Here is a 19,327-nt window from a genome sequence, read left to right as displayed (position 1 = left end):
CATTTCTATACCCATTCTTTTATTTATTTTTTTGTGAGGAAGATTGGCCCTGGGCTAACATCTGTGCCCATCTTCCTCTACTCTATATGTGGGACGCCTGCCATGGCATGGCTTGATAAGTGGTGCATAGGTCCATGCCTAGGATCTGAACCTGCGAACGTAGGGCGCTGAAGCAGAGCGTGAGAACCTAACCACTACGCCACTGGGTCAGCCCCACCATTCTTTGACTTTAAGACATTTTTAAAGAATAATAGAATAGAATAAAATATTCTATTTAAATAGAATATTCCCCCCTTTTAAATAGAATATTCCTAATTTTATGTTTATCTTATGTTTCCTTGTGAATAGACTCAAGTTATGTACATACATACATACTCATACACGTATAACTATAGTTTGGTGTGTGTATATATATATATTTATTTATGTTAGATTTTAGATATCATGAGTTCACACTAATATCTACAATTTCTTCATTATCTTACTTAAGGCTTTTGGCTTGAAATCTACTTTGTTTGGTATTAGGATTGTAAACTTTTACTTTCTTATTGTTTACATTTCTTTGATAAATCTTTGTTTATACCTTTATTTTTAGCCTCTGAATTATTGTGTTATAACTATATGTTTTTATATAGAATAGAATAGAGTTGGAGTTTATATTATAAGCCAATCTAAAAATCTTTTTTCATTAATAGGCAAATTAAACTCATTTATTGAAATAAAAAAAAAAAATCCTTGGTACCACAGTTCTATGGGAACCCATCCACCTTTCGAATCCCAAGGTCATTATAAAAATACGCTCAAGTTTTTTTTCTTCTTAGCTCTCAAACAGTAACCGCACGGTACCCGCCCACACATAGGCCTTAACGCTTTTTCAGCCTTTAGTTTGTTTATTTCTCTCTGTTTCTTTAAGACAGACGTCGGGCGTTTTGCCCTATTCCGAAATGGCTGCCCATGCTTCACACGCTCTGCGCATGCTTCTTGAACGCAATTCAGAGTTGAGGCAATTCGTGACTGTCGCGGCGCAAGATGGGGACCTGGCGGCGCCCGCGACTGAACCTCCCAGCATGCCTTGCAGCCGGGCCCGGAGTGCCGACGTCTAGTGATGGGGAGCCTCTGGTGCTTTCAGCCGCCAAATCGGACGTAGAGGTTGAGGTTGAACACGGGGCTTGAGAAGTGGACGCCTGCAGAGGGGAAGATGGAAGCTTGGCGCTGTGTGAGGAGGGGCTACGGCCGCTGTGTGGTGGGGAGAGGCCGGTCAGTAGGGCAGGGTGGCGGGAGGGAGGAGGAAGGGGCGGGCGCGGGCGGCCCGGGTTAACTCGGGGCGGGGCGGGCTGTGGCGGGGTGGGAGGACGGAGGAGGAAGAGGGTCGGGGCGGTGGTGCGGCCGGGACGAGCCTCTGGAGAGCCTGAGGGATAGGTAAAGCCGGCGCGCAGCCGGCGGGACGCTGGGTCCAGGAGGTTCGGGGCCCGGGCGCGGAGCATATCGGCCGCCCGCCAGGCTCGTGCCTTCCCGACCACGCTTGGCCGTGGAGCCCGGCCCGCTTGCCCCAAATCCAGCTTCCAAGCCAACCTGAGCCTCCCGGCCTCGCAGCACCCTCCAGGGGCTGACCGTCTGCGGGGAGGCCGCCTGTCCGCAGTAGGTCCCGGGGCGGCCTGACCTGGAGGGAGGCGCGCGTGGTGCACGCAAGCCCAGGGGTTTGTTGTTTGTTGGTGTGTTAGTGTCTCTCAAACTCTAGTCACTTGTATACCAACCTCTATGATTATTATCAAATTCTTGTTCCACCTCTGCATTGCTTACTGGATATTTTGAAATTGACTTTATTTAAAAGTCAATTTAAAAATCCACTTTAGCAGATGCTGCTTACATTAGCGTCGCCCTAAGCAGTATCCGCGAGATCTTGGGTTTGATGTACTGATTATGGTTTTTTTTCCTAATACACTTTAAGATAAACACTTAGATATTAAAAATCAATATGTTTAATTGTGTGCCGTATGAAACCGACTCGTGTACCACACATGGGAAGCACAGCACTGTATTAATTATTACATAAGTTATGGGGGGTCTGGTGTTAACTCCTATAGCCCTGGGACTTGATGACAATTCAGTTCAACATTGTTTTCCTGAGTACCAGCTGTGTGCCAGGCATTGTGCTAGGCACTTGGGAAGAGACCAGGATTAAACTGAATAAGAAAGCTCTGGCCTCGAAGGAGCTCATCATAAGAAATAAAGACGTCTATATAAGTTAACTACGAATATAGAGAATAAGTTTTGTAGTACAAGTGTTATATTTCAATAGTGTTATGTTTCAATAGGGTAGCTTATTAGCATAGAAAATGAATGGAGCAAGTGCCCAAATCTCTATGGCTTTCAGAGTTGTCACAAAGCAGGATAGTCTGCCCATGTCATGTCTTTAAAGATTTACAATTAAGTTGAATTTAGAGAACAATTTGAGACTGCATAAGCTGCAAAAATATATAGTAAAAAATTTAAATGCTGTTAAAATGAAAAGAACATATAAAAGTCAAATAATACTAAGTACAGTTTAACCAAAGTTCCTTTAGAGATAGAAGTGGACATTATTGACACTCTTGGAAATGTACCTTTGATTAATTCTGGAGAAAAGGATAAAAGTCATTCTCTGAATCCTAACATTTTGCCAGTATAGGGTAGTAAGAACAAGGTGGTGCTTGAGTTGCATTGTTTCTTAAGAGAGCCTGAGAGCAGCATATCTATTCAAAATAATGTTAACACTACTCTGGAGATATTTTAGATGGTAGGTTAAATTGGTGCTGTTGGGTTTGGAGTATTGGTTAAGTAAGTAAGTAAGTAAGTAATCTCTGTCCTCTTTCATTTCCCTCAAGGAGAAACATACTTTTAAAAAAAAGAAGAATGGAAAAATAAATTATCCACCCACTGACTAGCAAGAGAGATAGTTGTGAAGTTGTGATAGGCTTTTGTCTTCTTAGCTATAGAGATGCTTGGAAAATATAACCCTGGTATAAAAGACTGCAGAAACCTGTTTTTACTCCAAACCCAAGTTGGAGGATTCACTTGAATTATAGTCAGCTTATGTGTTCTATATTTGATTTAAGTATTTTGTTTGCTGTGGATTTTATTTGTCCAGTGAGTTTTATTAGATGCTAGAAAGCTACTCTGAATACCAGTTTGATGGTTGATTGATCTCTCAGTTGACTGTGGGCTTTTTGACATGTATATGGTGTTTTGGGAGCTTGGTGGATTCTATGTTAAGTGTTTAGGTACCATTCATAGTTGTTTAGAGATATTGAGATATTGCTACTAGTAGTTAAATCATGGCTGCTCCCTTCCCCATTCTTCACAGATTTAGAAGTAAGATTTTGAGTATTAGACATTATCTTCCCTTGAGGAAACAGATTTAGGTTTTGTGTACTGTAGTGGAACAAAAAGTGGTACCTCAAGGAGTGTATTTATTTCTTTTAGATACCCCATGTTACCCCACCACCAGAAGAGTCTGGGCAGAGACTGGACTACACCGTGGGAGAATCTGCAAAGGTGTTGCTGGAACAGACATATTTCTAGTTGTATGAGGTGGCCTGGACATTACTCTCGTGCTCCTTACCCGTACTTCAGTAGTAGGCATTTTTCACTAAATTGGAGACCATCTTATTTGTTTGAGTCTAGAACTCAGTTTCAGTACTGGAACTGGAGACCTGACAACCTGAGCCAGACATCTTTGATTCATCTCTCTAGTTACATCATGAACTCTGAGGGAGATGAGCCTTCATCAAAACGAAGAAAACACCAAGGTAAAGGTAACATTTATCTTGGTGCAGAAATAGACATAAGCCGTAGACTAAGGTGAAACTTTCATTTCTAATCCTTAAGAAAATCTCATGCAGGTTTTAAAGGTGTTTGGTGTTTGTTTTTAGCTAAAGTTTTCTGGCTAAAGTTTTCCAGCCCTTTCGGTCTAGTGTTTAAGATTTGGCACTCTCAGTGCTGTGGCCTGGGTTCGTTTCCTGGTCAGGGAACCACACCACTTGTCTGTCGGTTGTCATACTGTGGCAGCTCCGTGTTGCTGTGATGCTAGAAGCTCTGCCACCGGTATTTCACATACCAGCAGGGTCACCCATGGTGGACAGGTTTCACCGGAGCTTCCAGACTAAGACAGACTAGGAAGAAGCACCTGGCCACTCACTTCTGAAAAAGTTGGCCCTGAAAACCCTACGAATAGCAGCGGAGTATTGTCTAATATAGCACCTGGAAGATGAGAGGATGGCGCAAAAAGACCCCCTGCTATACGGCATTCCTGGGAGTCAGGATTGACTCAAATAGCACCAACAAGTTTTCTGTTAGGAAAAAATAAATTCTTTTTTTTAAGTGAATGCTTTATTTTTTGTCTTCTATTAATTGTGTATTTCTGACAGTGAAAATAGAAATGACTCTACATATAGAATAAGGTTGGAAAAGAATGGAGGAATAGATTAAAATGGTAGGTTTAATTTAAGAATAATTTTCAAATCCAGGGTTTTGGGAACAAAGGTCTTTAGACTTCCAAGAAATTGGTGAATGTATTCTTGGGAGTCCATAGATCTATAAAAAAATTAAATTTCATGTTCTCATTTTTAATGCTAACTTTTTTATGTAAAATGAAAGGACTTTTAAGTAGAAACAATCATAAATGAAAGATTTTTTTTATATAGAATAAGATTTTAGCTTATTAAATCTGTATTTCCCATACTGGAATCTGTAGATGTAATCTTGAGAATCTGTGGGAAGTTTTATCTTTTAAAAAGGGAACCACATCTTACTCAACTTTGAGAAATGATTTTTTCTACATATGTTGATTGTTTCAATTTTTCTCATATTCTTTTTACTCTAAACAATTTACTAGACTCCCTCTGTGCTGCCAGCTCTGTCCCCCACCTCCAAAGTATACATGAATTATCTAAGTAGAATTTGGAATTGTCTTTCTTACTGAGCTATAGTTTTCAGTCAAGATAATTCCTCAGACGATATTTGAAAATAGGCCGTGTGGATGTTACTGTGTAGGGAGCTGACCTAAGTTTGTCAAAGGAAGACATTCAGAGTGAGTCTCACCTGGAAGTCAGAGCTAGAAGATTAACCAAAAAGTTAGTTAGTTAGTGTGCTTTTATGTAGAAATTCTACTACGTGTTTGAGTATAAATTCTAAGCACTCAGAAGTGGAAATCTATTTGTATAGTATTTAACCACAGCATGTGTTTATAAACAAATATTTGTTTGAATGAATGAAAGGTATATTTAGAGGCATTAAAATTAGGTTCCTAAGAACAATCCATAATCTATAAATCTAGGGCTATATGATGACTTGAGATTGCTTTTCATTCACGTATTCACATTGTTCATCAGGTCAGCACGCTGCTCTTTTCTTGAGCCTTTTGTAACTCTGGTGTGCTGTCAGGAGGAGCTGTGGCATGGTGACATAAGCATGGGCTTAGGAACCGCTCCCTGCTCTCATTCTGCTCTACCACTAATCGTGTGAACTTGGACTGGTTACTGAACCTCTCTCCTCCTTGGTTTCCTGGTTTAAAATAATGCCTACTTTGAAAGCCTGTTGAGGATGAAATGAGACATGTCAAAGTGCCTAACACACTGTTGGCTTCATAGTAGGTACTCGGAAAATTGCAGTGTTGTTGTTTTCCCTTTAATGGATGGGGAATTACATTTACATACTGATAAACTTTGATTGCAACCTGACTCTTTATATGTCCATTCTTCCTAGGTATTGTGAATAAGGAAAATGCTCTTCGTTAAGCCATGTTTGTGACTTCTGATATTTCACTAATCCTTTTCAATCAAGAGAACAGCATTGCTAACTTGCCTATCACTTTAAAGTGGTATTTGAAGGATTTGTGTGACACAATTATGACTTTTTAATTAGGCACCCTAAAAACCTGATCAGGCCTATTGCTTACTTTCTTTGATTCATCTGTCTTCTCTGCTGTGATCACCTTGTTCCTCCTGACATGGAAGGTATATAAGCTTTTGTAGTGTGAATTTATGTTGTGAAGTATATGAAGGCCAAAGACTATCCACTCCATCAGTAGTTTTCAAATTGTCTTCCATGGAACCCTAGCTTTTGAACACATTTCTGTATGTTTATTAAAAGCAGGATAAATGTGTTTGCCCCATCATCCCAGCCCCAGTCCCAACATACCAGAGATTGATGTTCTCTGGTAATGTTGAAGGGTTGTATGAGCTCTAGAAATTTGGAAGCCACTGCGTTAATTAGATAATCTGATGGTCTTGGTTATTTAAAAAATGGAATTGCAAAGAATTGGCTTAACAAACGCTTAATTGCTAGAACTACAAAAATCTTAAAGTGTTTATATGCCTTTACTTATACATATTTTACAAGAAAATAAGAACAAGTTTTTTAGACTTTTCATCTTTCTTATTTTAATGTGCTGGTGACACCAGCACATTAAAACTTTATATATAACTTTGTGACAATAGGTTACATTTTGTTTGCATGTCTAGAGCCCTTTTCATCTCCTATATGTGTGAAGACTTTATGATTTGTGGCTAAAACCATCATAGGCAGTCCCCAATTTATGAATGAACTGTGTTCTAGATAATCACTTGTTGAGAATCGGTTCTGTTTTCCCCATAGAAACTATGTTATAAATCTCAAAGGAGCTCTTCTGAGCTGGTACAGTTAGCCTTAGTTCTGGGCCTTTGAGAATAGAATTCTCCATATTCAGGGAAGAACTGGTAAGGAGATAGTTTCCTTCCCTTTCCCGGGCACAGGACAAGCTCTAGGATAAATTCTGTAATAGTTGAAGGCTTTAGTTTGGTTTTCTTTCCTTCCACTTTTTTTCTTTACCCTTCACCTCAGGCTCCTAGTACCTTCATGGTATCATGTCTCCAACTCCCTTGTTCCACTCAGACTTCACTATTCATAAAAGTTATCTTCCTCTTCCATCCTTTGGCCAAAATTTCTATTCCTTCAGTGCAGCAGATACAGGTATTTAGATTTTGAGGAAAGCAGTCTAATTAAACTCCTTTACCAGAGGGTATTTTTCAATTTTTACTTCATTGGCATTTTTATAGAGTGTGTTGGTATTCTGATTGTAAATATATTGTCATTGTAGAAGATTTGGAACAATCTTCCACAATCTTACCACTCAGAGATAACTACTCTTAAAAATTCTGGTGTATTTCCTTTTAGTCTGTTTTTCTGCTGTGTACAGAATATTTTTCCTCAATTTAATTTTTAGTTGGCAAAATTTTAGCCATTGTAATCCAGTGAAGTGAAAACCGTCATGCAGGAAAAAGGAGAGAGTCTAGAGCTGAGATTCTTCGTGTAATCTAATCATGCTGGGAAGTCCACCTCTAAGTCTGTTTTCCTGAGTTCTTCCCACTTCTTGTTTTCTCCTTCGTTTGAGCTCATAGATTCTCTAAAATTTCCACATTTTTCTTCATGGCTTCCATGGCAGTTAAGAGTATTTATCCTCTTAAATGGTGGGGTGAGGTAGACAAAGTTAAAGGTGAATATATATGGTGGTCATTTCTAAGTCGAGGACTGCCTATAATTGCAAAATCTCATGCTTTTCGATTCTCTTTTCATCACTTTTTCAGGGTACATGATGTCTTTGCTGAATATAAACTATCACACGTGCCTGGTTGCTGCATGCTAGGTTTGTCAACCAGCCATTATCATTTACTAGCATTCTGTAACTATGTTACATTTAACTTTTGCTTCGGTGTGCATTAAAAAGATTTATTTTGTTCATTTTGTTGGCATTGTTCCACTTTAGTGTTTGAGACACTAAATACTGCTTCATATATTGCCATTATACATACTTCATTCATGTCTAAACCAGAATTCTGAGATGAGTTGTTTCTGGAACTTAGTTAATCAACTGATGATCTTATCTTATTAATAAAGAATAAAGTATGATGTGAAATCATCTTATTGAAAAGCCAACTGTGACATACAAATATATTATTATGGTTATAAAGTTGCTAAGCATGTCAATGGCAGAGCTGCTGCTTAACCATAAAGAAATGAAAAACCACAACTCCTGTATAGTCTTAGCTTTATTAACACACACTCCCAGCCTCCAGAATGACTTTCTAGATCTTTTTAAACCTGTTTTGTACCTCTTGGTCGGTCAATATATTATTTTACTTTGTAATCAGTTTGCTGACAACTTCTAGTTAACAGTGCTACATTGCCATTTCCTAGGGAAAAACATTTTGTTCATGGCCTATGGGAATTTTTAAAAGGCAAGAAAATATTTATGTACAGGAAAATATATGGTCTGTTTTTATTAATTTATATTTTGTCCAATATATTTTAATAGGCACAATAACACGACATTGGGAATATATATGTAACCATAATAAAGAAAAAACGAAGATCCTAGGAGACAATGATGTTGACTCCAAATGTGAAGATAGTGAGAACAAGTTTGACTTTTCAGTGATGTCCTATAATATACTTTCACAAGATTTATTGGAAGACAATTCACACCTCTATAGACACTGCCGGCGGCCAGTATTACACTGGAGTTTTAGGTTTCCCAATATTCTGAAAGAAATTAAACACTTTGATGCAGATGTAAGTGCAAAATATCATCAGAGTTCTTCACACAAGAAAAAGTTGGGTTAAATGGTTCATTTGTAAACTAAATGGTTTTATCCCTTTTGTTTGTGGGGTAAGAAGGGAAGATGTTTACATATAGTGATGGAACAGTTTTTAACAAGGTATCATGACTTCCAAAGAGTCATTTGCTAATGGTTGTTGCTATAAATAATCATCTAACTTTTCAAAAAAGATCCAAAAAGTTTTAAGTATTGGTCAGTTTTAAGACAGGGCCTGGCAACATATTAAATATTCAATAAATATTTCATAAATATTTCTTTTGATTTGAAATTTAAATAATTCATGCAAAAATTAATCTAGATGATGGCATTCAAAGAAATCACCTCTTAAGAAAAGACTAGAAAGATTTAGTACTAATGACCATGTAAATTCAGGAAAAATATCCTGACATGTAAATTAAAATTATTTCTTTTCGGAAATACCGGTTTTGGATACTAAGAGAGCTTCATGTGCTTAAAGAAAGGCCAGGGTTGGGCCAGCCCTGTGGCTTAGCGGTTGAGTGCGTGCGCTCTGCTACTTGCGGCCCAGGTTTGGATCTCGGGTACGCACTGATGCACCGCTTCTCTGGCCATGCTGAGGCTGCGTCCCACATACAGCAACTAGCAGGATGTGCAACTATGACATACAACTATCTACTGGGGCTTTGGGGGAAGAAAAAGGAGAAAGATTGGCAGTAGATGTTAGCTCAGAGCCGGTCTTCCTCAGCAAAAAAAAAGAGGAGGATTAGCATGGATGTTAGGTGAGGGCTGATCTTCCTCACAAAAAAAAAAAAAAAAAGGCCAGGGTTTTGAGAACTGATCAGATTTGGAAACAGTAATTGGATAGATCTATAAATTACAAAAGAAAGAATTATGTGTTTTATTTCAACTTTCATCAGGTTTTTAGAATTTTAGAAGCCTGTTTTTAAAGTTGAAAGCACCAGAAAGTTCATATTTACATCTCTTTGTTTTAATTCAAGCCATTTTTTTCTTCTAAGGTACTTTGTTTGCAAGAAGTTCAAGAAGATCATTATGGAACAGAGATCAGGCCAAGTTTGGAATCATTGGGTACAATGTAACTTTTATTTTAGCCAAATTTACTTCTTTAAGATTTGTGTGTTGTTAAAGCATAACTTGCTAACAAAGATGTGTGGCATATTGGGGCCAAAAATCTTAATTTTGAAAAAACCTAATACTCATTTCAAAAAGACAGGAAAAGATTGAGATATTTCAAGTGGAAACTTTTGTGTTGATATATAATTTTAATTCAAACGGAAAGATGTGTAAGAATCTCTTAACTTCCTTTTCAGGACTTGCTCTGCCCAGCACCAGACCCCTAAGTTTCTGAGTTCTGTGAAATCAGGGACCATTCTGTCTAGTTCATCATTATAACATAAGTGTCTACCAGTGCCTAATGGATAGAAGCTAAAAACTTGTTTGATGAATAAACACTTCAAGAAACAGGTCATCCGTTTGAGAAATGCTGCCTACTTTGCATTCATTCATTCAGCATATATTTTTGGAGTGCTTACTGTACATCATGCACTGTTCTAGGCAGTGGGAATATAGCAGTGAACAAAAAAAATTCTCTGCTCTTGTGGAGCGTACATTCTAGTGGAGAAAGGCCGACAATAAACCAAATAAATAAGTGAATAGCACATTACAGGCTGGCCCTGTGGCATAGCGGTTAAGTGTGCACACCCCGCTGCTGGCGGCCTGGGTTTGGATCCCGGGCACACACCGACACACCGCTTGTCAGGCCATGCTGTGGCAGCGTCCCACATAAAGTGGAGGGAAAAGCTAGAGGCAAAAAGGTCAGAGAAATGGGGTAGGGGACAGAGGGGGTAGATTATTATAAGGCCTTATGTCTGTGTGTGACTCTGACTTTTAGTAGGATGGAAATGAGAGCATTATAATACACATTAGCATATTTAAAACTGAAGTCTGCCAGTAAAGAGACGTATTAGACCCAGTCCCAAACTTTTTTGATTCTAACAGTTATTAACATCCTACATTACTAATGTTTTGCAGAATACACTTTGGTAAACATTGTTCAAAAATATTAGGAGAGCTGTGTTTTGCCATATATATATATGACAGTCCCTTGTTTTAAATTTCCATCTTTCTTATAGGTTATCACTGTGAATACAAGATGCGGACAGGAAGGAAACCTGATGGCTGTGCCATTTGCTTCAAACACTCCAAATTTTCACTCTTATCAGTGAACCCAGTGGAATTCTACCGCCCTGATGTTCCACTGTTGGACAGAGACAATGTTGGATTAGTGTTACTCTTGCAGCCCAGAATTCCAAGCACTGCCTCTCCTGCGATCTGCGTGGCTAACACACATCTGTTGTATAATCCAAGACGAGGTGATATTAAGCTGACCCAATTGGCAATGCTCCTGGCAGAGATTTCCAGTGTTGCCCATCAGAAAAATGGCAGTTTCTGCCCTATTGTTATGTGTGGTGACTTTAATTCTGTTCCTGGTTCTCCGCTGTATAGCTTTATAAAGGAAGGAAAATTGAATTATGAAGGACTTGCCATAGGAAAGGTAAGTACTCGCTTCATCGTCATTAGGAGGCAGTCTTAGTAGCTCAGTTTGTTGTAATGTGAGGATAGTCATCACAGGGCTGGTTGAAAACCATGGATGATCCACTACCCTCACTTTACCAAGCTGTGATGATTTTCCACAACTGCTAATAAGTAATTATATTCACTTGGTTGAATTTCATCTTTTCCATCTATTCGTGACAACATTCTGTTTGAAGGAATTGGCAGGCAGCAAAAAATCCAAAATGGACGAGAAGAAGAAAAATAAAAGCATTGACAGACATGAATACTTCATAAATAAGGAACTACTCACAAGATGGTAGAATAGAATTTTGAATGCTGAATGTGGGCAATACAGTTGGCAAAACAGTAATTTGCTATTTCTTTATTACATACCTTTTCCTTTACATAATGATAAATATTTTAATTCTTTAGCTGAGTATAATTTATCCCATGTTTTTATTTTCATTGTGCTTTCTTCTGCTTACTTTAGATCATTTCATCTTCAGTATTTTTAGCCAAAATACGCTCTCGACCACTGAGTTTCGAGTGGTAGTTTAAAATTTTGTAAAAGTTGATCTTTCATAGTATTTTTTATAATAGGGAGCTATATTGCAGGTAGCAAGAAAGGAGGGGCAGTGTTAGTCCAAAGCTATAGATCATTTAGATGTCCAAATTAGAGAAAAACATGTATAGGAACAGATTGCCATTTTCATGTAAATAATAAGTGCTTTCTGAACTGAATTTGAAGAAGATTTTATAAGCACAAATAATCCCTTAATATAATGAATAAAGGATAGTATTTACCATTCTTGGATTCCCTTTTATTTAAGATATAAACTTTTCAATACATAAACTAATTAGAATCTATTCACTTAAGATACCTGTTGAAATTTTGTTTAGGTATCTGGCCAGGAACAGTCTTCACGGGGACAAAGAATTTTATCTATTCCAATTTGGCCCCCAAACCTAGGTATCTCACAGAACTGTGTGTATGAGGTACAGCAGGTACCAAAAGTAGAAAAGACAGGTAAGTGTTTGCAATACCTTTTGGCAGTCTTCTTGATAATAGTGTTCCCTTTGAAGACATACAACTAAATTTTTAAAGGAGTAACATCTCAGGCATGAATGCTCCTGTATAAAAACATATAGTTGTTTGCTTATTCCTTTTTTTAAAGAGCTCTAAATTTACCTGAAGTTGAACTTCCAAAATTATCTTTGCATGAATTACTTGCATGTTGCTTTGAAAATGTTTGCATCTTATTTTTGCTAATTCTGGAGACCATCAAAATATATAGATTCCAGGATGAAACATTTAGCTAGGCATCTGTCTAAACTAGATATGTCTTAAATATTGTTCGTAGAGTAAGAGAACTATACTGAGACAAACTAGAACAAAACAATATATTGATAGTATTAATATATTTCTCTTTGTTCTTATAGACAGTGATCCAGCGCAGACACAGCTGGACAAAACAGAGGTCCTAGTGACAGCTGAAAAGTGAGTTCTGGAAAGCAACAGTAGACATTTGCTGACTTTAGTTGAGTGAAAAAATCATTTCTCAACAATCACTTGGCTAAAAAATGAAGATAGTGATAGTCCATGCTGGTGAAGCATACTGGCTCTTAAGTCAAATAGACCTGAGTTCTAATCCTGACTTTGCTGCTTTTTAGCTGTGTGATTTTGAGCAAGAAACTTAACATCTCTGAGGTTCAGTTTCCTTATCTGTAATTTGGGTTGTTATGAGGATTAGATGAGACAAAGCGTGTAAAGCTCGATGTTTGGCACATAGTGAGTGCTTAAGCAATGTTATTTAAAGGGAACGTGTCTGTGGATGTGGGCCAGCTAGTACTCTTTGAAATTTATTGCTATTACATATTTAAACCAAGGTCAAGATCACAGAAAAATATCTTTTAGATTTCAGAAGGATCGTTAGCCTCCTTTGACTTACTAGACCTCAAAACAATCGATAGGAGAATTGATCCAAAAAAGATATGCCAGGGGAAAAGATAATTATTTATACTTATGTCTTGAACTACAGGAAAAGGTCGTCAGAGGTAGAGGGATGCAGATGCCTAGATTCCTTATTATTAAAGAAGTATGAATGTTTGGGGCTAAGGTTGACAAACAGATGTATGTTAATACAACAAGATGGAAACTTAAATCCTGTCTCTTTGAGAGATTCTTGAAGTGTCCTGATTGTTTTATATTGTGGCTCTTTTATAGTTTTGGTTTTTAACATTTAAAGTTAGGGACCATGGGCCAGCCCCGTGGCTTAGCGGTTAAGTGCGCGCGCTCCGCTGCTGGCGGCCCGGGTTCAGATCCTGGGCGCGCACCGACGCACTGCTTCTCCGGCCATGCTGAGGCCGTGTCCCACATACAGCAACTAGAAGGATGTGCAGCTATGACAAACAACTGTCTACTGGGGCTTTGGGGGAAAAAATAAATAAATAAAATTTAAAAAAATAAATAAATAAAATAAAGTTAGGGACCAAATTAGAATCTTCTCTCATTCATTTTATCTGCTTCTCAGTCTTATTTTATTTCACATATCTTGTTTTGAGAAAATGTTGTCTCATATAAAAGAGCCTAGTAAGAAAGGAAGCAATTGCTTTGAATTTTTAAAAAAGAATACTTAAAAATTTATAATTAAACCTTTGAAATATAGTAAAAACTTCCCTGAGTAAGATTAATAAAAAGGCTAATCTGGGGCCAGCCACCAGTTAAGTTCGTGCGCTCTGCATTGGCAGCCTGGGGTCGCAGGTTTGGATCCCAGGCGTGGACCAGCACACCACTCATCAAGCCATGCTGTGGCGGCAACCCATGTAAAGCAGAGGAAGATGGGCATGGATGTTAGCACAGAGCCAATCTTCCTCAGCAAGAAAGAAGAGGATTGGCAACGGATGTTAGCCCAGGGCCAATCTTCCTCAGCAAAAAGGGGGGGATTGGCAACGGATGTTAGCTCAGGGCTGGTCTTCCTCACACATACACAAAAAAGGCTAATCTGATTAACAAATAGTTTTGAGTAATTCTAAAATCTTTTCATAGCAATATGAGGTATAAGAAAAGATACTTTTAAGTATCTAAATACAGTGTGTTTATATGCATAGTTGATATCTGGAAAGTTGATAGTAAGATAACAGTTTGCAGGAGACCTATTTTACATTTAATAATATTGTAAATATAAGTCCTTAGACATAAAAAGTTGCTAAAACTTGGAAGTAAGGGCATTTTGAAGGAATTACCTTTGTTCATTGACATGTGAGCTCTTTAAAAGCAGAGCAACATCTTTATCTGTGTATTCTCGGCTCCTAAGGTAGTGCCTGGAACTTAGTAGATGTTTGGTAAATGTTGGATGAATTAAAAAAATTTCTTTTTAATTTTGTTTTCTTTCATGACATAGAGGATCATTAACATTCATGATGTATTAATAGGAAATGATTTTTAAACCTTTACCCATAACATCACATGTATTTGTAGTGTGTGGTGAGTGTAAACCATTATAGAAGCTATTTTAAGATGCATGCAAAATTATCTCAAATATCATAGCAAGAATGATTGTAGAAAAATATGGCCCCTTTGACATCAAAAGTATGGTGGGTTCCAGATAGCAGTCCTGAAAGCAACTTTGATTTTCTTTCTTAAAAACACACAAAAAAAATTTATAAATTGTTTTAGAATACATGTTCAGTAGTAAGTGGAGGCTTTCAAAAATGTTATAATTAATAAAAAATCACATTGGTGTGTTAATTATTGAGCTTTTCTTCCCCCCATGTATCACAGCCTTATTAATGGGTTTTATATATCACCACATGAATAAATGAATGCCAAATTGTGACATGATCTATTTAAATAAACTTTGTCTTAATGTCTGGCTTTGTCTGGAAAGTAAATGAAAAAGTGCTTTCAATAGAAGGAATTATAAAAATCATGAAAAAGTTGATGGATGCTAACCACTCTTTCTTTTCAATTTAGATTATCTTCGAATTTACAGCACCATTTCAGCTTGTCATCTGTTTATTCACATTATTTTCCTGACACTGGAATTCCAGAAGTGACCACCTGTCATTCCCGAAGTGCCATAACTGTGGATTATATTTTCTATTCTGCTGAAAAGGAAGGTGGTGCTGGGCAGCCGGGTAAGGAATGCATGTAACCTTAAGTTCTGCTAGAGAACACAGCAACTAAAACCTCAAGGCTAAAGTTGCAAAAGTTAGCTAAACATCTAGTTGAAGTTCGAGATTTAGAAGTTAAAAATATTTTTAAATTGGTGATATGTTTGACAAATTGGTAATATATTGGAATAAATCAGTTAATTACCTGCAAAAGATGGAGGCAGTAAAACACCTCTAAGCAAATTATTATATCCTCAGCTCTACCCTCCAATTCCAGTCAGCTGTTGAGTTAGAAGTCTTTCATATTGCCCTTTGGTTTTACTTGCCATAAATTTACTGTTTTCCTGTGACAGCAACTGAATATATTGTGTTAATGATCATCATATAGTCTTGTGCTTAAATTTTACTAAGGCATGCTGCCTTCATTGTAGTAACATGCTTATACTGCCAATAGACAATTTGTCAGGTTGACCCTGGAATACAGTCATGTGTTGCTTAACAACGAGATACGTTCTGAGAAATGCGTGGTTAGGCGATTTCATCATTGTGCAAACATCACAGAGTGTACTTAGACAAACCTAGATGGTATAGCCTCCTACACACCTAGGCTGTACGGTACTAATTCTTATGGGACCGCCGTTGGATATGTGGTCCGTCATTGATTGAAACGTCATCATGTGGCACGTGACTGTATTGGATCTGAGAAAGAGAAGTCGTGATATGACTGTGTTTTCAAAAAGCAAAGATGATAAAACATTTTCCTTGTATGATTCAATGAAAATCTGATTTTAGATATTAACCAAAGGATTCAAAGTGAGGAAGAAAATGCAGCTTAAAGTAACTGGAAGTCAAAAAATACCATTCAGAAAAATGTGGGCAGCTGCTTTATCTTTTCTGATTTTCCCATTTTTTTCTGTGCTCTTTTTATTTTTCCCTTTTTCCATTATTTGTTTGTTGTTTCCTACTGAGGATAACCTTATTAGTAATACTCAGGAGATGGCTTGCTCCTCCTCACTAGATCAACTCTACAGAATATGCTTGCTGCTTTGAATTTGTAATGGTTCTGGTAGTTGTCATTGCCGTAAACATTCACTAGGTGGCGGGAGTGTGTCATGCACCAGAATCTCAAATGTTAATTAACAAAGAGCATGTCATCTTTTACTCTACTTCTGTGGGTACTGACTCTCTGGGACCAAACTTTACTAATTTATTCTCCAGTCACCTTATAAACTTCCTACTCAGCTGTGGCTGGGTCTGTCTGGTTTTATGCAACTACAAAATAGTTGCTGGATGAATTGCTTATGTAGTTGTTAATATCAAATTACTCTTAGCATTGTCGTATATTACATTGATATTTTCTTCTAAAGATTATTTGCATAACTTGAAATAGAAATATCTGAAATAGAAATATCTGAAATAGAAAAAATCTGAAACTGCTGTTTGAGAATGATAATTAAATTATAACTCAGTAAAACTTGAATCACATTCTAAAAACTGACTTCCAGAGGGGTCTCAAGTTCTGTATCATCGTTATTTAGAAAAAAAGACTTATATGATTAATTTACAATAGCCTGTTGACACGGTTTCACTAAATATGTATGTGTTTCTTTAATGTAGGAGCTGAAGTTGCTTTGGTTGGTGGCTTGAAACTTCTGGCTAGACTATCACTTCTTACAGAGCAAGACTTGTGGACCGTGAATGGACTTCCAAATGAAAATAACTCTTCAGACCACCTGCCCTTATTGGCTAAGTTCAGGCTGGAGCTCTGACTCTGCTTTAATTACATATATACTTTTCTTTCCAATTTATATTCTTTTTCAAAGACTGTAAAGTTGTTCTTAGAGTTTGCATGTTGTTTATTTTTGTGCTGTGGAGTTTCTGAAGAGGTTCTGTTAAATGCTTGAAACAGATAACAGAAGAAACAAGTTTACAACAATTTTCTTTTTTAATAATGAAAAAATATTTTCCTGACAAGTGAGATCTAAATGCTGTTTGTTGTAAATATTTTTTATTCTAAATCCCAGTAAAATTGACCATGACTTTTAAATATAGTGCATTTTCTTTAGTCTTCTTAGTAAAGAATTTCATTTCATGTTTTTGGCAAGCTTTACAGTGAGTGGATCCAAAGTATCTTTGAGTTCTTGCAAACTACAACTCGTTTCCCTCCAGAGGGCCTGATTTCACTGGGAGAACCATATGCTTATTGCGTCCTAATTAGTTCATCTCAGAAATCATTGAGTCATTCACAAGTCATTCACAACCAACCATTTTAGTTTCTTTTTGAGAGGGCTTGATAATGCTTTTTAAAATTGTACAGATTGCTTAATCCACCTTTTTACTATCCTGAGCCATGTAAAATGCCTGCATTTTGTTGGGGAAGGTAGGTCACCGTAACCAGTAGGATGAGCTGCTCTACAGAAGCCCACTCTAACTGGTAGGATGAGGTGCTCTACAGAAGCCCACTCTAACTGGTAGGATGAGGTGCTCTACAGAAGCCCACTCTAACTGGTAGGATGAGCTGCTCTACAGAAGCCCACTCTAACTGGTAGGATGAGGTGCTCTACAGAAGCCCACTCTTTCCATCCTGTGACAGACACCCTCACAGGATGCCTGAGAAAGGCAGAGACTGGGCTATGACCCTCTTTCCCTAGCAGTTGTTTCTTTTTTCTGTTCAGTTTCAAGGAAAGGTCCCTGGGTTGGGGGAGAGATTTTATTTTACTGAACCAATTCTGTAGACATTTATTTTATTAGGAAACTTGTCTTCAGAACAAAAGGGCAGCTATAAGATTATTTTTGTTTTACCTCAGAAGTTTGAGGAAGCCAGCAAATCTCTTGTGGGGAGATACCAACTTGGAGACCTAATACTCTTAAGTAGTAATTTTAACTGTTTTAGTGATTTTGTTTCTAAAATGTTTTGTTTTGCTTTTTAATGATACAGCTGTGTGAGATGGGGCTAACATTTTTTATGAAGTGGTTAAGAGCAGGTCTAATAAATCCTGCAGTTGGCTCTGTATGAGTGTTGGAATCAAAATTTTTAAAACATGAAGAGTGAAAATTTCTTCTTTTTTAGACTTTGGGATCAAGAATTGTGTGCATTTTTACTAAGTAGTGATTTTATATTGAATCATACTGAATTATAAAAGTTTTTACAATGGGTTTTCTTAATAGAAGCTTCAGCTTAAATTAGAAAGCAGTGGTTAACTTTATAATCTTGGACTTTAAGTTTTTGTACTAAAGCATTTACTACAGTTATTTTTTAAAAAAATAAACCAGATGAATACCCCAAAAAAGGCATGTGTGTTATAAGGATTTGCCTAGTAAAAATTGTAATAAGTACTTTAAAATGTTTAATTTCTCATTTTTTGGGTTTCTACCTATAGTATTAACTATAGTTCTAGGATTTTCCACATTTTCTAGTAAAAGTTTTCAGAATATTATGAAATGTCCTAATTAGCAGATATAGTCATCATTAAGTAATAATGACAGTATAATTATCCCCTTTTAGTTTAGGGGAAAGAAAAATGAAAATCCATTGATTAATTACTGCTTTGTGTTGTGTGAATTTATTAACAAATAACTCTATATATAGGTCATTCTTGACAAACTAACACCTCTGAAAACCTCTGTGAAAAGTTAATTTTTCATATCCTGATTAACATATTGTGATTTTAGGCCCTGTTCATGTGCTCAAAAGAGTTAATCCATAAAATTGCTTTCCACTTTAGCTTACAGAATGAAGTATTATTTTGTGGACTGGAGGCCAAAGGGTCAAGGTAACCTTCTCACAGGTTTTTTAAGCTCCACTAAAACTAATTATCTATTTGTCTCTACTGTTTTTGGTCAGAAGAGTTGGTAACTGTCAGAGCCTTCTATTTACCTGCCGAAAGCAATTAAATCTGGTTAATTGCTGAAACCAAATCTTCAGTCTCAAGTACTATACTATCCAAGTTTTAAATGGAAAGGAATATTGTGGGATAATGAAAGTTTGGTTTTACTATACCTTTTGATATCAAGATAATATGCATGTTTGAAATCTTGTCTTTTTTTGG

General features: G+C 37.1%; 1 protein-coding gene across 3 annotated transcripts; it reads left to right on the top strand.

The window, feature by feature from the left end:
• Nucleotides 1–1,055: 1,055 nt before the first annotated feature.
• Nucleotides 1,056–17,701, top strand: ANGEL2 (angel homolog 2). Of its 3 annotated transcripts, none has more exons than XM_058539840.1 (9): nt 1,056–1,216; nt 3,463–3,788; nt 8,330–8,586; nt 9,608–9,677; nt 10,742–11,163; nt 12,066–12,192; nt 12,606–12,663; nt 15,139–15,302; nt 16,896–17,701. In XM_058539840.1, the coding sequence occupies exons 2-9, from the start codon at nt 3,470–3,472 to the stop codon at nt 17,045–17,047; spliced, it is 1,569 nt and encodes a 522-aa protein (XP_058395823.1). In that variant the 5' UTR covers nt 1,056–1,216; nt 3,463–3,469; the 3' UTR covers nt 17,048–17,701. The 3 variants fall into 3 exon arrangements, with proteins under 3 accessions (XP_058395823.1, XP_058395820.1, XP_058395821.1); XM_058539837.1 differs by having other exon boundaries at nt 1,056–1,257; XM_058539838.1 differs by lacking the exon at nt 1,056–1,216 and adding an exon at nt 1,409–1,638.
• The last annotated feature ends 1,626 nt before the right edge of the window (nt 17,702–19,327 follow it).

This window comes from Diceros bicornis, chromosome 4 (assembly GCF_020826845.1).
Source record: "Diceros bicornis minor isolate mBicDic1 chromosome 4, mDicBic1.mat.cur, whole genome shotgun sequence".
NCBI classification, from domain to species: domain Eukaryota; kingdom Metazoa; phylum Chordata; class Mammalia; order Perissodactyla; family Rhinocerotidae; genus Diceros; species Diceros bicornis.
The sequence above is the reverse complement of the archived record's forward strand: the minus strand, read 5'-3'. Positions and strand labels throughout refer to the sequence as shown.